The sequence below is a fragment of the Lepidochelys olivacea genome, assembly GCF_965140295.1.
Source record: "Lepidochelys olivacea isolate rLepOli2 genome assembly, chromosome: 12".
NCBI classification, from domain to species: Eukaryota; Metazoa; Chordata; order Testudines; family Cheloniidae; genus Lepidochelys; species Lepidochelys olivacea.
The window spans coordinates 5254974-5278186 of record NC_140422.1 but is presented as its reverse complement, the minus strand read 5'-3'; the positions used below and the strand labels follow the sequence as shown (position 1 = coordinate 5278186).

Below are 23213 nucleotides of genomic sequence, written 5' to 3'. Positions count from 1 at the left end.
CCTTTCAACTGTCCTCTCATTCTACTCTTCCAGCCCCTGCTAATTTTTCCTTGACTTAGAGATGTCTCACTGCCAGGGCCGGCTCCAGGCATCAGCGAACCAAGCAGGTGCCTGGGGCGGCCAATGTAAAGGGGCGGCAGGACGTCGGGCTCTGGGGCGGCAATCCGCCCGCGGCGGTGGCAGGAATTCAGCGGCCGCTCCGTCAGAGCGCGTTTCGCGCTGGGCGGCAGGGACACAACTCTTCTTCAGTCGCCGGCAGCAATTCCACGGCCGCACCTTCACTCCACCTCTGTGTTCGGCGGCAAGGGGTTTTTGTTTTGTTTTTTTTTTGCCACTTGGGGCGGCCAAAACGCTGGAGCCAGCCCTGCTCACTGGAGTGTCCTGCGCCCATACAATGTTTTGGAAGATCTGAACTGCACGGCTAGGTTTGTAGCTCTGCTAACTCTCAAGACACTATGACTCTAGTATTACACTCTGTCTGAATAGATGCTACACGCGTATAACCTTGTGCAGGAGCCTGAAATTTTAACTGCATGTCCAACTTCCTCTGTGGGAAGGATGGGTGATTTCATTAATGCACAAGCCGGGGAGTCAGGTGATCTGGAATCTGATCCCAGCTCAGCCACTGAAACACTGTGTGACTTGGGTCAAGCCACTTAACCTCACTGTGCCTTCGTTTCCCCACCTGAAACGTTGCGATGAGCCAGGCCACTCAGGCTAATAGCCTGCTAGTTTAATCATAAGTGAGTTGGAGAGAGGGCGTTTTCAGTGGGGGTCCTCAATACTAGGATTTTCTTTCTACACTGCTTAACCAGAATCCAAATCTGGTGTTCAGGTCACATTAAAAAGCCTATCTGTTTTCCTGTGGTCTTTTTCTGCTGTAGCCTTCTGCCCCAGGTAACCTCCCAGATTTGGCCTTCAATTATGAAAGGGTCAGAACAATATACATTCTATTATGATGGGATGATTTAGTGGGGTTGGTCCTGCTTTGAGCGGGGGGTTGGACTAGATGACCTCCTGAGGTCTCTTCCAACCCTAATCTTCTATGATGATTACATATTTCGATTGTGCATATTTATTAAGTGCACATTACCATGGGATGTGGGGATTACCTGGTCAACGGAAAGGCTTTAAAGGTTGGCAATGTTGTGTTGGACAAAATACCCACACTATGTCCACTTGAATGTAGGATGACAACCCCAGGCCATAGTGATTCTGGGTGAGAATAATGCCTCTCCTACCAGTATACATTCATAGTGAAAAGGTAAATACTTCCAGAATCCTCTCTCAGCCATAGGCTCATCTAAATGCACAAATATAATTAGTGTTTGAATAGTGTTTAACATTTGCCAAATTCTTTTCTCCAGGAGGCAGCTGACTGTCAGGGGTAGGCTGTCTGGGCCCTTCTCTCTGTATGCGTGTGTGTCTCAAATACAGAGGATAGATGCTTACCTTTAGAAGGTGAATCCTGAGAAGCTGCTTCCTGCTTGGAAGGGGTGGGTTTTGTATTGCTGTTCCATTCAGCCAACTGCATTGGCCTCTTAGCATTATCCCCATCAGTAGGTGGAGAAGATGGCAGTGCGGCCGCCAGTTCCTTTGCTTTGGGTTTCAGCATGTCTAGAGTTTCCAAGGCTGCTGACTCATTCCCAGCCTTTGGGTTGGTCCTTCTGCATGACCCCTCTTGTTCAGGAGCACCTCGTTTGTTCTCCGGACCCCCTTGCAAATCCTGTCCCGCCACAAATTCCAGGCCAACCCCTTCCCTTGGGGTTTGCAATAGCACAGAGTTCACTACACTTTTGTGACACTGGATTTCCACACAGCTTTGTTTCTCCTCACATTTCTCTCTATCCCTTTTGGTTCCAATTTGGTAGGAGCTCTCTATATGTACATCTACCATTGTGCCATTGTTGTCTAACTGTTTTGCTGTCTGTCTGATCTCTATTAGCCCAGAGGTTTGGAGTAGTTTAGTTTCTTCTCCTTTCTGTTGTGTACAGCCCATGACCTCCTGTCCTTTGTCCTGTGACAAGTATCCATCCATCCCCCTGTCAACAGCAGAGGAGTATGGATGGCTATTCTGCTTCTCGTTCCCAGTGAATGTTTGTTCATCAGTCTCTTTGCAGACTTCCTCAACACTAACTCCACTGCCTAACTCTCCTAACTGGTCTGCTTGTCCTCGCTTCAACTTTGCAGGCTGACTTAACAGAGGACTAAGTTCTACTAGCGGATTACTGCAATGATTGTGTTCTACAATTCTATCTGGCACATCCACTGATGAACGGAAGCATTGTTCTGTCAGACGTGAGGATTCAGATGTAATCTGAATGCCAGAGTCTTCCTCAAGTCTGCAGTGTGGTGTGGAATGTCCTATGACCGAAACAGGAGAAAAATACACCCTGGCGCTGTCACTGTCCTCATGGGCTCTCAATTGATTTTGCATTCCCTCCCTAGCAGCAGCATTAAATGGAAGGGCTTCTGGGCTCAGCTCTGTGGTTTCTTTGCCAGTTTCTGCCCCACGGACATCGCTTTCAGCTTCTGTTTTTCCAGGAGTCTCTATTAATTGTTCCTTGCATTCAGCACTGTCTCCAGCACAAACATCATTGTAACTGCACATTGCATATCTCCAGTCTATCGTGTGCTCACTGTGTGCCCCTTGCCCCACGGAGGATGAACTCTCCGCACTGCTGGCTGGAGATGCAGCTGTGTGAAAGTTACAGTCTGAATTCCCTACACTGCCAGGATCATTTGATTCCAGCTGACTTTTTGGTAACAATTCACCATGTCGCATCATTTTGTTGTTTTCCAAATGAATTACATTTTCATGAGCCCCTGAATAAGGGGTCCTTGATGTGTCCTTCTGACTGTGCTGCTTTTGTATAAGTGCTGAACAAACCAAGTTTTTTGAGCATGTGCTACTGTCCCGAAGGACAATAAGCCTGTGTTTGTCTTTCGAGACATTCACTCTGGGTCTGGGTTGAGTTCTAGAATTTAAGGCTATCGATTGGGTTAAGGAGCCCACTTGTGGCCCAAATCTCGGCAGTGAAACTTCCGTCAGCTCTACGTACTCTCCTTCAGGGTCACTTTCAGAATCCTCCAGGGGCACAGGACACACACCATTGACAACGGTGTCAGCTGATTCCTGAGTCGTCCTGCTAATGACCAAATTGTCCTGCATCACTTCTTGCTCCTGCGAAGCTTGAGGCCCAGGAGCAGGTGAGTCGCATTTGGGATGCTCCATTGGGAAGCACAAATTTGAAGATTCTTCAGCCATTTTGAGAGCTGTGATATTATTTTCAATTATTTTTGGTTTATCAATAAATTCAGGATTGACAACTTTATCCCAAGGAACCCGGAATATTTTATCATCAGAGGCTAGTAAACAATTTTCCAGCGCTGTACCCATCCGCTCTCCATTGATGGACTCCAACCATTCCACAGAAAAAACAGAGGTGTAGGAGACCTCTGGGACCACAACTTCCTCTACATTATGTTTGTCATTTGCCAAACATTTCAGTACTATTCGTGGCGACTTCTTTAGGTAGGGCACCACCTGCAGGTAGAAGTCACCGGGCTTTAAGGCTCGCCAGTCTATGGAGGCCAGCTGGACTATAATCTTCTCATGGACACAGAGAGGCCAGCCTTCATGGTGGAACAGCAATCCACAGTACTGAACCTGTAGGGAGGAGAAAAGCATTTCAGCACCAGTGATAGAAAGAGGTCACCACAGTCTTTGTGACAGAAAAAAATGACTGGCTCCCTATTACAGTTTGCAGTGTTGCTGTACTGTGTTTTGATCCTAGGATATGAGAGACAAGGTGGGGGAGGTCATATCTTTTAGTCCAGCTTTCAAGCTACACAGAGCTACACAGAGCTCTTCTTCAGGTCTGGGAAAGGTCAGAGTGTCACAACTACATACAAGGCAGAACAGATTGTTAAGCAAAATGAATCAACACATTGCAAGGTGGCCTCGTGCCTCATTATTATCCCTGTTTTAAAGATGGGGGACATGAGGCACAGAGATGTGAAGTGACCTGGCGAAGGGCACAGAGAAGCTGGATTTAGAACACAGAAGGATTCCCACATCCTAGGACAGTGGTTCCCAAACTAGGGGTGCTGCTTGTTCAGGGAAAGCCTCTGGTGGGCCGGGCCGGTTTATTTACCTGCTGAATCCACAGGTTCGGCCGATCGCAGCTCCCACTGGCCACGATTTGCCGTTCTTGGCCAATGGGAACTGCAGGAAGTGGCGCGGGCCGAGGGACGTGGGAGCTGCGATCGGCTGAACCTGCGGATACGGCAGGTAAACAAACCAGCCCGGCCCACCAGGGGCTTTCCCTGAACAAGTAGCACCCCTAGTTTGGGAACCACTGTCCTAGAGCAATGCTCAAGCCAGAAGACCCCACCTCTCTCTGAGCTGTGACTTACTGGGGCAGAGGGAACTGAATGAGAAAGGAATTCCAAACATTCTGAACTTCACTAGCAACCAAGACAATGTATGTACCTAAGCCAATGCACCCAGACAACTGCTTACTTGTTGCAAATTTGCAGATGATTTACTGCACTAACATGAACAGTTTTCAAAGGCTGCAGGCAGAGTCTTTTACTCACTAGTGCAAGTGGCCAGACGCCTGCCTAGAATGAGACATAGGCTGTGCAAGCATTGGTGATGTTTGCCTGCCTTCACGTGCTCACAATCTGCACTAGACGTAGACCTCAGTACACAGGATACCAGCGTGCAGGTTGAGACTACAAGCTGCCTTTTTCCCTTTGCTATAGGCTTCTCTTCTCTATATTCTTTGTGGGCTATCACCGAAAGGATTCATGAGTGAGATGTGTTTTACAGAGGGATCTGAATGAAGAACATTCAAGCCTGTGCTAGCAAAGCAATGCTGAAGTGGTCAATATGGGTCCGGCTTAAGGTTTCTGTTTTCTTCTGTAGAATGTAAGTTCTCTGTTTTTTTAAACAGAGCTTTTGGAGTGTCTCTAACGCAGTTACACTAGGAGAATGACTCAATTCTGACAAGTATGGGCAAAGGGGCATCATTTCAGGAACCGGGGTTAAACCCAGCTGGAATATTGCACCAGGTAAAGGACACTGCTTATCTGCCACTATTTGAGGGTCTACACTTGGGAGATGGAGGCCAAAAGATCTTGGCCCATGGTAGGAGGCCACTGCACCTGGCTGGCTGAAGGAGGTGCAGGTACAAGGAAAGTTGATGGAGGGAGCACAGCAGGGCTTCTAGCGGGAGGAGCAGTAGTCAGCCACCTATCCACAGGCTCTGGGAAAATACCCTCCAGTTGCCAGGAGTGGTTCTGAGCTGGGAATTAATCATGGATTTTTGGTCTGTCTCCTGATATTTGAATCCCCCCCGCCACGTGTGTGATAACTGCTTTGGCCATAGAATCATAGAATATCAGGGTTGGAAGGGACCTCAGGAAGTCATCTAGTCCAACCCCCTGCTCAAAAGCAGGACCCATCCCCAATTAAATCATCCCAGCCAGGGCTTTGTCAAGCCTGACCTTAAAAACTTCTAAGGAAGGAGATTCCACCACCTCCTTAGGCAACACATTCCAGTGTTTCACCACCCTCCTAGTGAAAAAGTTTTTCCTAATATCCAACCTAAACCTCCCCCACTGCAACTTGAGACCATTACTCCTTGTCCTGTCCTCTTCCACCACTGAGAATAGTCTAGAACCATCCTCTCTGGAACTACCTCTCAGGTAGTTGAAAGCAGCTATCAAATCCCCCCTCATTCTTCTCTTCTGCATACTAAACAATCCCAGCTCCCTCAGCCTCTCCTCATAAGTCATGTGTTCCAGACCCCTAATCATTTTTGTTGCCCTTCGCTGGACTCTCTCCAATTTATCCACATCCTTCTTGTAGTGTGGGGCCCAAAACTGGACACAGTACTCCAGATGAGGCCTCACCAATGTCGAATAGAGGGGGACGATCACGTCCCTCGATCTGCTCGCTGTGCCCCTACTTATACAGGCCAACTCTTGTATACAGCATGATATGCCTGTGTCCCCTGCACACCGACCCCCATTCGTTATGCACCCCCAGCCCCAGCCAGGCAAAGGGCCCCTGGCTGACAGCGCCACCCCTGCTCCTCCTGCAGCTGTGGAGATTCTGCCTGGTGCAGGCGGCGCCTCCGGCACTCACCACGCCCGGGCCGGGTGACAGGGAGCTCCAGCAGGGCTCCTCTTCTGCCGCTTCCCAGGGTGCAGCACAGAGAGGAGGCGGGAGGAAGAGGAAAGCACCGACCCACGCTCCGCGGGAGGGCCGGGGGAGGAGGGCAAAGAGCCGGCCCCGGAGCTGTGCGACTCGCTCTGCTTCTCCCCGTCTCCTCTCAGCCCTCCCGCTTGCCTACCCACCTCTCCTTGGCCACTGAGGGCCGGGAGCGCCAGCAGCCCGGAGGGGCTGTTCTCCCCCAGGAGGCGGGAGGTGGGAAGGCAGCCAGTTGGAGGGAAGAAGCTGCCTGCAGCAGGGGCCGAAGACCCTTCCTTCGCCGTGGACTTGCCAAGGTGGCAATGCCAGGCATTTGTTCAGAGGGGCTGCCCCACAGGCACTGCACAGCAGCAAGTCCCAGGGGGCTGCCACAAGGCCCCACGCTCGCCCTGGGAAACCCTCACAACCACCCCTTATTTCCCAGCATGCTCTGCCAGACCCTAGGGTCTGAATATGATGACCAGATGGACTACATATCCCAGCAGGCCTTGTTCTCAAAGAATGACTGGCTGTCATCACCAAGAATCAGCTGATCCCCTCTGACTGGGAGGGGAACTGCGGCCCACCTGCCCCAGCCTTGGGCCCTAAAGGTCTGAAGAAGGAGCTTCTTTATAAACCCAAAGTGCTTCCCCACAACCCCTGCCTACCCCCCAGGGACCACATCTCCTGTTTCACAGGATCTTTATGGGCAAATCTAGAACAGGGTATTACTGAACGGGGAGGGCTCCCCATAAATCTCAAAGAGCCTGTACACTCTGTTACAGACTGCAACCTGGCCTGCACCTCTGTGTGTACAATGTCAGATGTGCACACCTGCATATATACATTCAAGCATGAACACCTGCACATCCAGGTGACAGACTGCAGCCCGGGTGCATTTTCATATGTAAATCACAATTTTCATGCACTGACAAATAGATCACACACAAGTGCGGTAGTGCAAAGTACATGTGCAAGGTTGCACACACACCAGCTGGAGGCCACTCACAAGCAGGCCAAACATTTTACAGTGTTGCCAACATTTGCAACCCATAAAACACATAAAAGCCACAGTTCTCATGATATTTGTTGTTTTTCTTAAATCCCCAACTCCTGGAGGCAAGTGATCAAGAATCTCAGCTTTCAATAAGAAGTTTCGAGCCCTCCTGGCTGAGGTGAAAACCATGAAAATGTGACCCAGGTGCACCCTAAAGGCTCAGAATCCAGAAGACCAAAAAAAACAAACAAACAAACAACAAAACCCTGTGTATTTTTTTTTTAAATCACACAATTTTTAAGCCAATCTAATGACTTTGGCGAGCCTGACTCATGATTGTGTAATGCTGAGCACTGGCAATGCTGGAAAATGCTAATCTCAGCATCATAGTAGCAGCAATGTAATGTGACTCCTCGAGGCTACTGAGTCTGGGAACATTCCAGCAACCAGCAACAAGGAGTGGGAGTTCTGGGCAAAACACCGACTGGCAGTGTTTCATCCAGAGTGTTCTCCTGCCAGCAGCAGAATCTGGCCTCCTACTACGTATCACTGAGGAGACGCTAGGGCATAGGAACTACCATATTCCAGTCAGGTGTACCTCAGTAAAAGTTCAGAAGGAGACTCAGCTAAAACTCCCTTCAGTCGGGGTCTCTGTTTACGCTCTACACAAAGGCACCAGCCCGCTTCTGATTTCTGGAATGCAGGTTTCAATAACTAATCCTCAACCACTTCTTGTCTATCTGCCTGTCCACCTACTATAAACTAACCATAATAATAAATAAATACATTAATGATACTTTTTGCCGGCACTTTTATGGACTAATGCTACAAGAAAAGTCTCCTGACAAGCCTCTGGGAGACAGTGATACTTACACAGGCATCCTGCTGAATGCACTGCAAGATGTGCTTTGCTGGAATCAGGAAATCTATGAGGTAGCGCAATCCATCCCCGCGGTATGTCTTCTCCACCACGTCAAAAACCTGGCACAGAATTGTGGCTGCTGTGGCCTCAAACGGAGGGTAGAGCACTGATAAGGTACTCTGTATGCACCTGTCCAGTGATTCGGAGTCCTGTCAAAAGAGAGAACTTTAATGGCACCAAGATGCTGCATGTCCCAACCTCGCCTCGCATAGAACAGAGGGGATAGCATGCTAAGGACCCTCAAGACTCCTGGGGTGCAGCACCTGCAGGATGTAGGGCCTTTCAAGCAAGGGAGGAAGAGGAAGAATGAGCTTAAGTCCGTGTTAGCTTCCTTATTATGTGAATTTTCATGTAAAATAGTCTTTAAAATAAGCTCCCTCAGTGCGTGAGCGAAGCGCTCACATAACAGAGAGCTGCGCCCGGTGCTGAGATCATCGCAGCATAAAGCTAACACAGCAAATCCTTCTCCCTGCTGAGTCGGGTGGGGCTGCAATTAACGTGTTATTACCGCACATCAGTGAAGTGGGGCGTGTGGATCTGCAGGCCCAAGTTTCAAACACCTTTTCAAACACTCCACATCTGGAAGCACCACTCAGCACATAGGTGTGTAAAGGCCGGTGTTCCATGCCTCTGAGGGCTACCGAAAGCCTTCATTAACCCCACCCTCTCCCCATGTTTGAAAATTAGACGTGCAGCAGGACAGGTGTAGCCACGTGGAGTGAGTGGTGATTTTCATGATGGTGCACCGTGCGTCAGATGCATCAGCGGGAGAAGTTGTTTTGTATGTGCTATTGGGTAGCACTCGGAGAGCCAAATGGTATGTCATTCTGATTTTTTCAGATAATTCCCTCAAAGTAATGAGCAGATGCTCGACTCCCAGGGGAGCTTGGTGGCCAGAGAGCTCCCACAGTAGCCTCAGCAGTGGGAGGGTCTCTACCGTCCGAGATACTCCCTGTAGATCCCATTCTGGCGTATGTGAGTGGGATCTCCCTTCTTTCTAAATACACAAATCTGCAGTGCTCAGTGATGGCACTTCCATTATTCTCACACTCATACCATTCCTGCAGCCCTATGGAAGTCTTCACGAGACAATTATTAACATGGGCATTGAGTCAAAACCTCTTGATAATGTTACAAAATTCCAATGTGCATATTATCCCACCTTTAGTGAAATAAGCACACAGAAAATAGCCATTGCATGTTGTCAGTGTTGTTTAATACAACAGTACAAACACAGAATATAGATAATACCTAAGTCCCCACCTCTCTTCAGTTACATCTATCCCCAAAAGCCCGCAGGAGTTGCGTTTGTGAGGGAGAAGGGATCCATTCTGTTCCTTATGTAGGAACAGTACAGAGATAAACGTTAAACACCAAAACACGGGAGTGTATACAGACCAGTTGTCTCTCACGGGGCACAGAGAGCACTGATATCCTGGACAAAGAGCCCTGTGGCTGCAGCAGCAACATCCTTAGGTAAACATAAGACCATAAGAACAGCCATACTGGGTCAGACTAATGGTCCATCTAACCCAGTATTCTGTGTTCAGACAGCAGCTTCAGAGGAAATGAACAGAGCAGGGCAATTTTGAGTGATCAATCCTCCGTTGTTCAGTCCCAGCTTCTAGCAGTCAGAAGTTTAGAGACACCCAGAGCATGGGGTTCCATCCCTGATCATCTTGCCTAGTAGCCATTGCTGGACCTATCCTCCATGAACTTATCTAATTCTTTTTTGAACCCAGTTATAGTTTTGGCCTTCACAACATCCTCTGGCAACGAGTTCCACAGGTTGATTATGCGTTGTGTGAATAAGTACTTCCATTTGTTTTTTTTAAACCTGCTGCCTGCTAATTTCATTGGGTGACCCTGGTTCATGTGTTCTAGGATAAATAACACTTCCCTATTCACTCTGCCCACACCAATCATGATTTTATAGACCTCTATCATATCCCACCTTAGGGAAGCTTTTCCATACCCCTAATAATTTTTGTTGCCCTTCTTTGCACCTTTTCCAGTTCTAATATATCTTTTTTGAGATGGAGTAACAAGAACTACACACAGTATTCAAGGTGTGGGTGTACCTTGGATTTATATAGTGGCATTATGATATTTTCTGTCTTATTATCTATCCCTTTCCTAATGGTTCCTAGCATTCTGTTAGCTGTTTTGACTGCCTCTGCGCATTGAGCAGATGTTGTCAGAGAACTATCCATGATGACTCCAAGATCTCTTTCTTTACTGGTAACAGCTAGTTTGGACCCCATCATTTTATATGTATAGTTGGGATTATGTTTTACAATGTGCATTACTTTGCATTTATCACCACTGAATTTCATTTGCTATTTTGTCACCCAGTTCCATAAGATCCATTTGTAACTCTTCATAGTCAACTTTGGACTTAACTATCTTGGCAAAATTTGAAGACAATACAAAATTACTCACCTCATTGTTTACCCCCTTTTCCAGTTCCTTTATGAATACATTGAACACAACAGGTCCTCAAACAGATCCTTGGGAGACCCTGCCATTTACCTCTCTCCATTGTGAAAACTGACCATTTATTCCTATGCTGTTTCCTATATTTTAACCAGTTACTGATCCATGAATGGACCTTCGCTCTTATCCCATGACTTCTTAATTTGTTCAAGAATCTTTGGTGAAGGACCTTGTCAAAGGCTTTCTGAAAGTCCAAGTACACTATACCCACTGGATCAGCCTTGTCCGTAGGCTTGTTGACACCCTCAAAGAATTCTAATACACTGGCGAGGCATAATTTCCCTTTACAAAGCCATGTTTGTAAAGCCACTCTTCCCCAACATATCATATTTATTTCTATACCTGATAATTCTGTTCTTTACAATAGTTTCCAGCAATTTGCCTGATACTGAAGTTAGGTTTACAGGCCTGTAAGATGCATTACAAAGATGTAGTTAATCTTCCCAGTCCTCAATCTGCTTTTGGGGGCTTGATTTTAAGCAATCTATGGACACAAAGAGTACCCACAATTATGCACCTAACTGGCAGTTACATGCACAAATGGCTGTTTCTGGGCACATGCACACATAGGTACCTGATTTGAGTGTGCAACTGTAGTAACCATGCACCTAGCTTGTTTACAAATCCAGCCTTTAACACAGACATTTCCTGAGTCTCAGTTTTGAGTAGGAAATCTTAATGATCATTAAGGGCACAAACAGGGATTAACTCATTAACACACTGATTGCTGCAACAGCACCTTCTAGCATTCTCTGCAGTTCCACTCAGCCACTGGCCCTTTGAGGGTGATGGATCTAGAGCAGCTCTCGAGATAAGCTTTGCCCTGTGTATGAGGCACTGTACAGTGGGTAGAACTAAAGCCATTCTAGGAGTCCATTTGGAAGCCAAGGGCTGGGGGAGCAGGTAATGGTAGGTGCTACACCTGCAGGATGGCATGTCCCGATCCTGCTGGGTCCCAGACTCACTATGGGACCTTGGGCAAGTCCTCCTCATCTCCTTGTGGGTCAGTCAAGCCAGACTGGGAGACAGACTACAAACTGGAACTTAACTGAAAACCAGATGCTGCCTCAGAGCTGCACTTTCTGAAGTAAATACATGACAGCTGCAATCAGCTGAAGTGTCTAAAGGGTTAACTGAATCTCTCTGGGGCAGCCAATTCACTATGCTCATTAAGGCAACTCCACCCCGGGAATGCGGGAATTCTGCTGGTTTGGCCTACCTATTCATTTAGCTTTCAGAGATGTCTGAAGAAACAGCCTCGGTGAAGGGCTGAAAGAGGTCAATATTGTGTGTCTAAAATACAAGTTTAAGCCAGTGAGCAGTGCAGTTCCTCCCTCGTGCTGCTCCAGCAAACACCACAGGTACCGGCCAGGTTTGGGGTTAAGGAAGAAGGAGAGTTGCTCCTCACTCTCTCCCTGCCCCCCAAACGCCATAGGGGTGTGAAGAGGAGGGGAGCGAACAGCAATGCCAGCTGCTCCATGCCCCCTTTGTGCAGGGGTTAGGGGTAAACACACATTACTAGGCTCAGCATTGCAACACCTATCCCCTAGGTGGGCACTACTGTCTAGTGCGCAGGTTGGGCATGATCTGAGCACACCTCCTGGATTGGTCCCTCAGGTGAGATAGATAGGGGAATGCCTAGTGTGAATCCCATCGAGGCTTAGGTGTGAACGAGGCACCCCGCAGCTCATTGGCATCAGGAATTAGGTGGGTTTGCACATGCCCACCAGCAGAAATGAGATGCCATGGAGACTTTACTGGTAGAAACGCAGGTGCTTAGGGAATTTAGGCACCTACAGCGTTAAGAGGCAGGTGAACCCTGGTTTTGAGGATCTTAGTGGTGTCTAAATGTTGGACTTAATGTGCCTAAAGTGGCAGTAAGGCTCCTAAGTCCCTTTGTGGATCTAGCCGCTGGGCCTTTTTGTGACCAAGCAGCACACATGCATACGCTTGGGCCCTGAATTGCTCAGAAAAGTCAGAATGGAGATGTCAGAACTCACACTTGGCCACAGCCTGGCTCTCAGTTCCACAAGTGTCTACCCCTCACTGAAAGCCACCCATGCACAGGTACACTCTGAGGCATGGGGGAGCATGGGAAGAAATGGTAGGGGCACAAAGGGAAAGGGAGGGAAAGATATAGAGACTAGGAATAATAAAAAGAGGAGAGACCAACACAACAATGGACAGAGAAGAGAGAGAAATGGAAATAACGGAGAAAGCAGCAAGGTGTACCCAGTGCCAAGTTTAGCACCATTCTCCTTGGACCCCTCGCACTACCCTGCCTCAGCCAGAGAGTAAACCACAGTCCCGAGCTAGCCCTGGAATCTGCAGGAGGGAGACAGGAAGGAGAACTAAGCAGGGGTTCAACTTAGACTGCAACACCCTGAACAACCTGGACGAGAGAAGTACTGCTGAGCTCACTGCTAAGAACCACAGCAAGCGCTGGTTGAACATTTTCCACTGAAACTTTTTTTTTAAAAAATGGAAAATTGGATTTGACAAAATGAACCTTTTAGCATAAAATATCTACGTTCCTCAAAATGTTTCAATTTTTCATCCAAAAACCTAAAACTGAAAACTTGTGTTGGAAAACTGGAGGTTTTTCCAGTTTTTGAGTTTTCTGCTGAACTTTTTTCAGTGTTCATTCTTTCGACAAACAGTCTAAATTTTTCACTTATTTTCCAATCAGCTCTAATTTCAGCAACCATCAGTTTCCAAGAGAGCACTCTTCAGAGAACAAATGTAAGCCCACACCCTGCACTGTTCACTCGGAGGTACCAATGCTTAGGGGCAGAATGGAGAAGACAAGCCGATGTTTTACCCATGCTTGGCTTACAGTCCCCGAGTCACTAGATGTTTTTGCTAAAATGGTCTGCTGTTAAATTCTGTAGCTGATACTTAACTCTGAAGCCTAATGTTGGCAATTTAACTTCCCAATGACATAAACAGGAGCAGTTCACCTCTCTCATAGGCTTCTTGCTTCAGCCTGCTGGTAGGTTTAGGATGAAAGCACAGAATCCTTGCACCCATGGAAGGCTGTACCTGCAGTCAGAGGAGGACTACATAGTCAGGTCTGATTTTTCAGAGGTGCAGCCATAGCTGTTGATCTCAGCTGGAAATGTGGGTACTCACGTCCTTTGAGAATATGGTTTTTATGCTTACATCCTGCAGAACCCAGTGGGCCACCTGGTAGCGCTGGTACAATGGGCTACCACAACCCAGCTCAAGCCCACCAAAGCCGACACTCAGCCACAAGCCTGACTGCTCTACAGCTGGTTAATAATGCAACTCATACAGCAAAGTGGTGCTCCACAAAATGAAATGAGAAAAAAAATCACTTCCGCATGTGGCCAATCCACTCTCCTAGCTCGGTACTGATGCTACAGCCTTGGAAGCTGCTGCAGGACAGTATGCAGCATAATTGGTACAGTCACTGCAGAAAAACAAAACACTTGGAAATGATTAGCTTGCAATCTCTGGTTTAGTTAAAACCAAATTAAGATGAGACACTTGCTTTCCAGAATGCACTTCAGACACGGAGCCCCACTTCTGTACATATTCTTAGCATGGGATTCCTCAGCTCTTTGTAAAAAGCATCTCGATGCCATGCCCAAACGCAGGCAGCGACTGCAACATCTGCCGGGAAGTGAAGAGCAGAATAGACTGGAAGCAGCCTGAACTTCCAGATGACAGGTATCATTCTACTCAAGAAGGGCTTTCCCACGACTGCTGCCAAAGTCAAGTACTGCCCCTAACATGCCTCTCCACTGGGCACAGGCAGGCCGAAGGCCTTTGGATTTAAAGCGTGGCACAAGCTTTCACCAACCAATATCTTCCCACTCCAAAGGAAAATAGACTGGATGCTGGGTGGCTGAACTTAGTGGGTGCTAGGGCAGGGCAGGGGATGCTGGGTGGCTGAACTCAGTGGGGGCTGGGCTGCCTGGTGGCTGAGCTTAGTGTGGGGGGGAGTGCAGGGACGGGGGGCTGGGCTGCCTGAGGCAGGTGGGTGCTGGCAGGCAGAGCTCAGTGGGTGCTAGGGCAGGGCAGGGGATGCTGGGTGGCTGAGCTCAATGGTGGGTGCTGGGTGGGAGGACTGGGGACTCTCGAGCCCAGCGGAGTCCTGCTTTCCTCCCCACCCACCCAACTTCTGTCCCCCTGGCTGCTCCTGCCCTGCTTGGAGCCAGAGGGGAGGAAGATAAGCAGCCGTGCTCCACAGCGCTCTCCAGCAACCAGAAGGGGGAACTGCAGCTCCTCACAGCCCAACTGAGTGGGTTTTGGAAACACCTTTAGTTACACTGGTGTAGCTCTGTGCACAGACAAGGCCTCACACGCTTTCGAAATGCCAGACGATAATGATAATCTTTATACAATGTTAGTGCAACTTAACACTAGCTAGTTTTGTTCCACATTCCATTGCTTCCTAAAGAATTCACAGGATGCCTCAAAGGTCACTGTATTTGAGAGTGGCTCCCGTGACATGCCCAGGGTACAGCCCATCAGCCTTACACTGCAAGAGCCCAGCGACAGACTACATGAGTGCCCTCCGCTTAACTGTCAAGTGGGACATGTATATTTCTAAAACCAGGAGTCATAAGAACTGTGATATCGCAAGTGATAGAATGACAGAAGTTAGAGACAGGAGAAGATTTATTAAATCATTAGTCCCTGAAAGGCTAGCTGTCCCACAGGTGTAATTCGTAAAGGCATGTGTGTAAAAAAAAGCCATAAATGGGGGCTCTGGTTTCCAGGCCCTGTGCGGTAGTGAGCAACGTTGTACATGTTCCCAAGGCTTGTGCACCAAGCTGCCCCCGGTGGGACGCACAAGCACCCATTTCTTACCCCCATGGAACTGTTACTGTCTCCCAAGCAGCTATCATGATCCTACCACCACGGAGCCTTTCGACTCCAACATCCCATCTGGTTCGCCCAGGGCCATGTGATATTTGAAACTGGTGATGTTCTGAACATCACTCACACTGACTCAACCGACGTTCTAAGTGTCAGTATGATGCAAACTAGCTGTAGTAAGGGTGGTGATTGGAGGAGTTAATTCTGATACCACGATGGTTTAGGACTCTTGTCATGGCACAGATGCTTTACTGCCGCTGTATATCAGTGTAAAGTTGAAACTCAAAAAGTGGATGCTTGCAGACCGTAAAACCCAGTGATGATTCAGCCTGGATATATTCTGGAATAAAAGAGCTCTCAGCCACGCTTGTAGCTGCTTCCATCACTTCACATTGACTCAGACAGACATTCGAGGCCCCAGACTGACACACAGAGTGAGATTCCTGGAATCTTATTGTAGATAATAAGTCCACCTCCATTTAACTCATGCAGGATTGTGCCTAGATTTCCAGATCAACTTTGAAATGACCCAAACAATAGGGCATCCATTCCTTTCCTTAGTAGGTGTCTAAGGAGATTCTGTGGTCTAACAGATTTCACTATTAGGATCTTTTTCCCCCTATCCAGCATGCATTATTGCTCTTGTTTGATTTCATCCCATTACTACTAAATATAACCCTACACTTGTTCCCAGCGCCAGACTTCAGCACTGTGTGTGACATGCCAGGAAGCACGACCACAATCACTCTGACCAAGGCCTAGCACCAAGGGGAAGGAGACTCGCATGTTTGTGAGCAATCTCCAGAGAGCAATGAGACAGGGAAACCAGAGCAAAACGAAAGGGCTTCATTTATATCAGCTTGGCACTGCATAAACTTTCAGTCAGACATGTTGGCTCATTTTTAACATCTTTTAGCCAGGAGCATTGTACAGTTTCAGCAAGTTTTACACAATATCCATCACCTTGAACTCAAACACCCATCCGGGAGCATCGTCCAGCAGAGTGGAAAACGCCTTTGCTAAAAAGGGAAGATAATCCACTAGCAAAATGACTAAGCAGTGCCAGAAACTTTATCTTCACATCAGTGAGCACTTAAATCATTATTTGTGTTACTTGATCATATGCATTTCTCTGGCACACAAATGCATAACAAGATCCAGTGGCTAGAAGCAGAAGCCAGACAAATTAAATAAGAAATAAGACTGTTTTTAACAGAGAGGGTGATAAGCCACTGGAACTAACTACCAAGGAAAGTGACTGATTCTCCATCTCTTGAAGTCTTCAGATCAAGACTGGATACCTTTCTGAAAGATATTTTAGGACACAAGCTATGGGGCTCCATACAGGGGTAACTGTGTGAAATGTAAGGGCTGTGATATACAGGAGGTCAAATCAGATGATCTGATAGTCCCTTCTGCCTCTAAACTCTATGAATCATTATGACACACTGATGCAATGTCATAGGGGAAAGGAGCTAGCCGCATCAGACTAATACACCAAAGTAGCAAGCCCAGGAGGGGAGGGATGGCTTCCTAGGGAAGCAGCTGGTTCATAAGAGCCCCTCCCTCTGGGTGCCTATCACTGGATCCCAAATGACAAGAGATGCTATGGTGGATCCCAAACACTGGGAGCCCATATCTGGGGTACAGGCTGAAGGAAAGGATCAGCCACATGGGATGCTTCCAGCCCGGAAGAACCCTGGCAACTCATCCCTAGAGCACAAGGAGAATGGTCAGCTGATTCCTCATGAGACCAGCCCTCTGCTGCTCCAGCCACTTGTGCTCCTCCATTCCCAGGAGTCATGTTCCACTAACTCCACAGAGCTGCTTGAGCACCGAGCAATGCTGTGTCACCTCAACATGACCTGTGTTCTCTAGTCAGACACAGTTCAGGTTCACCCAACTTTGCAGCTAACACCTGAACCTAAAGTGCTTTGAAACTCTGGCCATGAGAACAGGAACACTCAAACATGCTCCACACTCAGTAGATCGCACTGAAAACAATGGGAGCCACTGGGTGCAGAGCTCTCTGGAAAATCTGCCCATTAATACATAACATGACAAAACCTTTTGTCAGAACTTTTCTATGACTTTGGCATCACCACAACTTGTTGGGAAAGAAAGAAACATGTTAATCCTGCCATGAGTGCAGGGGACTGGACTAGATGACCTCTCGAGGTCCCTCCCAGTCTTATGATCCTATGAATAGTCATGACCACAAATTCTCCATCTCCCAGGGCCTGCTGTTCAGGACTTACATGAACTGGAGGAAAACTTTTCCCATGCTCAAATACAGTGTTAGAAACGCATGCCAATGAGTTAGCTAACTCAGTGATAAACTGAGTGGATCATTTTCACTTAACTCCTAGTTAGAAGGAATAAATATAGCCCCAGAGATACTCCCTTTATAACCTTTTTGAACAAAAGCAGCCTCACGCATTTCCATTATTTCCATACTTATCAAAGAAGGGTGGAGATTTAACGAGTGATTTCTAAAAGACATCTTTGTGCACAGAAGAGATGGATGCCAAAATGTGGGTGGTTATGAAGCTCAAACACAAAAAAGAATACATTCACAAGCATTTTTCCTTTCATCCATGAATGGGCCTGCATACCAGCCTCCTGAGAGTATGAGAAGAACCTTGTTCAAAGGGTAAACGTAGTCTGAGAGGCAGCACAAGTTTGAAAGAATCCACAGCCATTCAGCATGGTTCAAGCTCAACAGGCACTGCGATGGTTTAAACCTAGCTCTGAGATTCTGCCCCCGAGAGAATGCCAGCTAGAGGAGGCATGTAACCAATGGAGAAATACACTGAGAAAATATGGAGAAATATTGCTGCACTATACCCCTCCTGGGTAAGTCACCAGAACCACACAGGGAGACTACAGCCTTAGAATTAAGCATTTTCCTCTTTGTGTTCCTTTCCTAGGACATCCAGATCACAGGCCTAACCTCAGGCCCCTGTACCCAGTCTATAAGGTTATACTGGGGATAATCACATATTATACAAGTGCTCCACACCACCAGATCCGTTGACGTTCACAAAAGGAGAACATAAATAACAGCAGATCAGAAGTGTGATTAAAGCTGTCCTGTGGAAATCTTCCTACATTTCCCAGCACACTGCAAACCACCGTCTGGTCACGGTGACACCAGTGGAACTCCATTGAAGTCAGGGGAGTTCCGTTGGTATAAGTGAGAGGAGATTTGGGGTACCACAGCATAGGCCTGGCTGATAGTACACCTGGTTGTGCAAATGTAAGCACTCAAACAAGTGGATTTTCAGCATTCACTTTATGTCTGTTAGATCCCCTGAAGATTCGGATTGGCAAAAGACCTGCCATCATTTGACTATAGCCCAGTACTGGTAAATACATTCCTTAGCAGCCAGCTACCAAACAGCTCAGCGGTAGTGCCCAATTTACCTATGCTGCCTCCTTATTCTGGCAATCTGGCCTTGCCTCCCACAACCACTGCTCTGTCAGTAGCGTACCACAGTAGGGGCTGGTGTGAGCTACTTGATTCTCTACTCTTGGGAAATGTGCCCTTCAGCTCTGAGGGGAAGGAGCCAATGTAGGTGCCAACGTCCCCCGCATGGGCGATCTGTGCGACATTGCGGTGATCACCCACACCTTCCACCTGCTGACGTGTCCCGACACCATGGTAAGGAACATCGCGGCAAAAGCCTTCCGTGACGCGACAAAGAAGCAAATTAGCAGAGTCCCCTCCAACCAAGACATCGCCACCTTCCTGAGCAGCTCCCTGGATGGCAAATTCGGAAGGGAGGGGCACGACAACGCTTCTCTGTGGTCCTGCGCTCGCAACACCACACGTCGCCTGGGGAAGCACACCAGCTGCCGCCGAGAGTGGTGCACGGAGCGCCGGGAGCTGGGAGTCCTGGTGCCGCAGATCAGGTCCGACGACAACACCATCGTCACCCCGAGCACCAGGGGCATGCTGGAGGGGACCCTGAAGGCAGCCATCCACTCACTGTATGTAGAAACCCTGAAGCGTAAACTGGACCAAGGTAAAGCCTTTGAGCTGACCAGCAAGTAGGATGCCAGCAACCATTTCCTTGCCGGGGGCAGCTTCACCTACCGTGCCCAGCTCAACTGCATCCCGCTCAACAGAGCCGCCTGCCACAGGAACCGAGACAAGCGTTGCAGGAAGTGCAGCTACGACAACGAGACCCTGCCCCACATCCCGTGCAGCTGCAAGCCCGACTCCAGAACCGCCTGGTGAAAGCCACCACACCGCAGCTGGGGGAGGTCTCCATGAACTGCGCCATCCCCAGTACTAGCGGCCAGCTGCGACCTGACGTGGTCGTCACCGATGAGACCCAGAAAAAGATCATCCTCGTCGACCTCACGGTTTCCTTTGAGAACAGGACCCCGGCCTTTCGCGAAGCCCGAGCTCATAAGCTGGAAAAGTACACCCCCCTGGCCAATGCCCTGAGAGCGAAGGGCTACAAGGTGCAGATGGATGCCCTGATCGTCGGAGCCCTGGGTGCCTGGGACCCCTGCAACGAGTGTGTGCTGCGGACCTGTGGGATTGGTCGATGCTATGCACGGCTCATGCGGTGCCTCATGGTCTCGGACACCGTCCGATGGTCCAGGGACATCTACATCGAACACATCACCAGCCACCGACAGTACCAGGAGGTGTGAGCCGGTACGACATCGTGCATCAACTACAAGAAAGGGACTGAGAGACTTTTTCCATTGGACCATATGAACTGGAACCATAAACTCACTGAACATTAAATCTGACCAAATGAGGGTAAATCCATCCTCATCATTATGCTCCACACCTGAACATAACCATTATATGGTCAACATAATATCTCATATCTCAATGTCTGTACTTTGACCCGTTAACCTTTTACCCCCATTGGGGATATTGCAGATTACGTATTCCTTACGCCATCCACTCCTAAACCGAACTGCGCGCCCCTTGATAATCTGTACGTTATTCCCTGATAACCAGAAGCTTAAACTCTGTACCTTTTTCTTTTTATTTTAACATCATCTTAATAAAATTCTTATATCTGGGCTCCCACACAAGACAACTGCAAAGGAGCTGGGGGGGAGGGATAGCTCAGTGGTTTGAGCATTGGCCTGCTAAACCCAGGGTTGTGAGTTCAATCCTTGAGGGGGCCATTTAGGGATCTGGGGCAAAAACTGGGGATTGGTCCTGCTTTGAGCAGGGGTTGGACTAGATGACCTCCTGAGGTCCCTTCCAACCTTGATATTCTATGATTCTATGAATGAAAACCTCCCTTACTGTTGTACCCCCCAGGTGGGGTCAGATGGAGGGGCTGTGCCGGCAAGGCTTTGCAACCTTGTACAGTCTCTGGGGGGATTCTGCAGGCTAGGATTCTGCAGCAGCTTCATTCAAATGTTAAAATAGAGGGTTTTAATTAGTTAAATGTGAAATTGATTAATCTAATCAGTAAAGAAGCCTCTGTATTTGTTACTCTGCTAGTGATCTAATTAGTGCAGTAGCCTCTAATCATTGCTGCCATATCCAATTCAGTTTTATGCTGGCCTTACATGTTCAGGTTTTTTTTACACCCAGATTTGTGTTGGCTGCTCCTAACCCTATTTGAGAAGTTGTCAGGGAGCAGCTGGACGTCTTGGCTTCAGGGGAGGAGACAGCTGGGATTATTGGCCTCTGGTGCACAGTATAGGATTGTGGAATAATTATCTTCCCTGGGTGTTACTACTAAAATGATCAGCTGTGAAATAGTAAATAATGTTCAATATTTACAGTGTGCTCTTTTGGAATGGGAGTGACTGGGGCAGTTCACCCCTGCAGGGTTATTGTTTCACGCTGAGTGTAGACTCAGGCAGATGTCACTGTATCAGCTACTCTGGGGTTATATTTTCAAGGTTTTCCTCCCAACCATGAGGGCTAGGAACATGAGTTTTTTAAAATTAAAGTTCAGAATCTGGGGGTGCATCTGCAGCAAGGGCTGGGCAAGAGGTGGGGCTCAGGACCCTCACCCTCCAGCATGACATTATCCTGTTACAGCGGGTGATCCTGCATTCTGTTCGCTGGTCACTTGATGAGGCTGCCTGGAATCGGAGCATCCTCATTGAACGCTTGTAGTTTGGGCACCAGTTTGGCCCAGAATATTTCATTTCCTCTCTGGTGCCTTATCTGTTGTGGTTAGTGGCTCCAGGAAATCACGTTTAACAATGACCTTAATCTCTTTCCTCACAACGAAGATATGCAGCTATCTCTGCAGCACTCTTCCCTCTGACAAGGACAGGTGCCTGCTAACTGTTTGTCCTCCCTGTCGGTGTTTGGGAAGAAAGCTTCTCTAGCGCTTGGACCGTCAAAGTCAGTACCCCTATGGCACTCCCCAGGATTGCTGTGCAGCATGCGTAAGCTTTAGGCCAAAATAGCTGGCCCTGGCACAGCTGCCAGTGCTGGGTGCAAGGAGCCTTCTCCCTTCCTTGGGCTCCCAAGGCAAAGGCAAAGGCACAAATGCACTCCCTTGGTTTAGGATAGCAGAAGGATTGCGCTCTCTTACCACCCCTCAGGATGCAAGCCCCCCCCCAAAGAGTGCAAGGAGGAAGAACAGAGTTGTCTCCCCACCCCACACAGTCTGCCACTAGAGCTGCCTAGGCACGGAGAGGGGGTGAGCCCACTGTCTTAATGCATAGTCTTTCCCAAAGGCCTCTCTGGGGCAGCGTCTCTCCTCTCTGTTTCCCTCTCGGGGCTGTGCCTCACAACCAAAACAAGAGCCCTTCATGCAGCATTACATGCTGGGTTTGGTGTACAGTAAAGAAAGCTTCTTGGTCTCAGTCCAGGCTTTGGCAAACGTTCACATCACATGCAGTGTTTTGAAACCATGCAATGCTGTCATTTGCTTGTGTTAGGGTTACCAGTTTTGGTTGGATGTATATGTATCCTGTAGGGGTGTTGTCTAGATATTGATCTCAAAGCCTAAAGAGTTAAAGTTGTTTAGAAACTCTTTCACTGTCTAACATTAAACAGCGATAGGTAGGTTCAGAGTTATTTTAAACAGAGGCTTTGGTTCTACTTGGTTACTTAGCAATCACTTCAAACATTCATTTAGATTAAAAGTGTATGATTTAATAAAAGAACAAATATTGAATTAAAACAGGTATTTGTACTGAAACTCTGGTTGAGTGATTGCACAAAACAGTTAAAACTTTTGAAGTCTTTCTCCTTTTGGAGGCAAAATATTAGTTTCTTATTTTCAGAAAAACCTTTCTTTGATGAAAAGGAAAGGGGTTAATTTTACTCAGTCCTGAAGTGTAGAGGCAATTTGCTTATCCTGTTCTTAGCAAACAGACACAAGGAGCAGGAGAGAAAAGGTGGGTGAAATACACTCCCTGGTTAGTTATGAGTGAATGCTTTGGCTGGCAAATCAACCACCACACCTGCTGCCTGGATCCTGGTTTCAGGGATGTCATCTGATTGGATCTTTTCTATTTCAACAAGTCAAGCTTGGATGACTAGGATGTAGCTTTTCATTGAATCCTGAAATCAGCTAAGAGTGAGAGAGAGGATAGCAGGAAAGAAAGGGGGCAGAAAATAACAACAAGGGAAGGGAAAACAATGCCGGATCTATGTGCCTCTTGCTGAGCTGGCACTTAGATATGCCCACTGATGGGCTGGGGGTTGGATGGCATGATAATGTGATTTGCAGTGTGGTTGTAGCCATGTTGGTCCCAGGATGTTAGAGAGACAAGGTGGGTGAGATAATATCTTC

The 23213-nt window shown here is 47.9% G+C and overlaps 1 protein-coding gene across 1 annotated transcript in view; it reads right to left on the bottom strand.

The window, feature by feature from the left end:
- The window catches only part of PLEKHG4 (pleckstrin homology and RhoGEF domain containing G4), a 165812-nt gene that overhangs the window by 135076 nt on the left and 7523 nt on the right, over positions 1–23213 (bottom strand). The window contains exons 2-3 of the mRNA XM_084644640.1: positions 8073–8270; positions 1453–3670 (exon numbers count right to left, since the gene is read on the bottom strand). Coding sequence (XP_084500766.1) covers positions 1453–3670; positions 8073–8270 — 2416 coding nt within the window. The remainder of the gene's footprint in view (positions 1–1452; positions 3671–8072; positions 8271–23213) is intronic.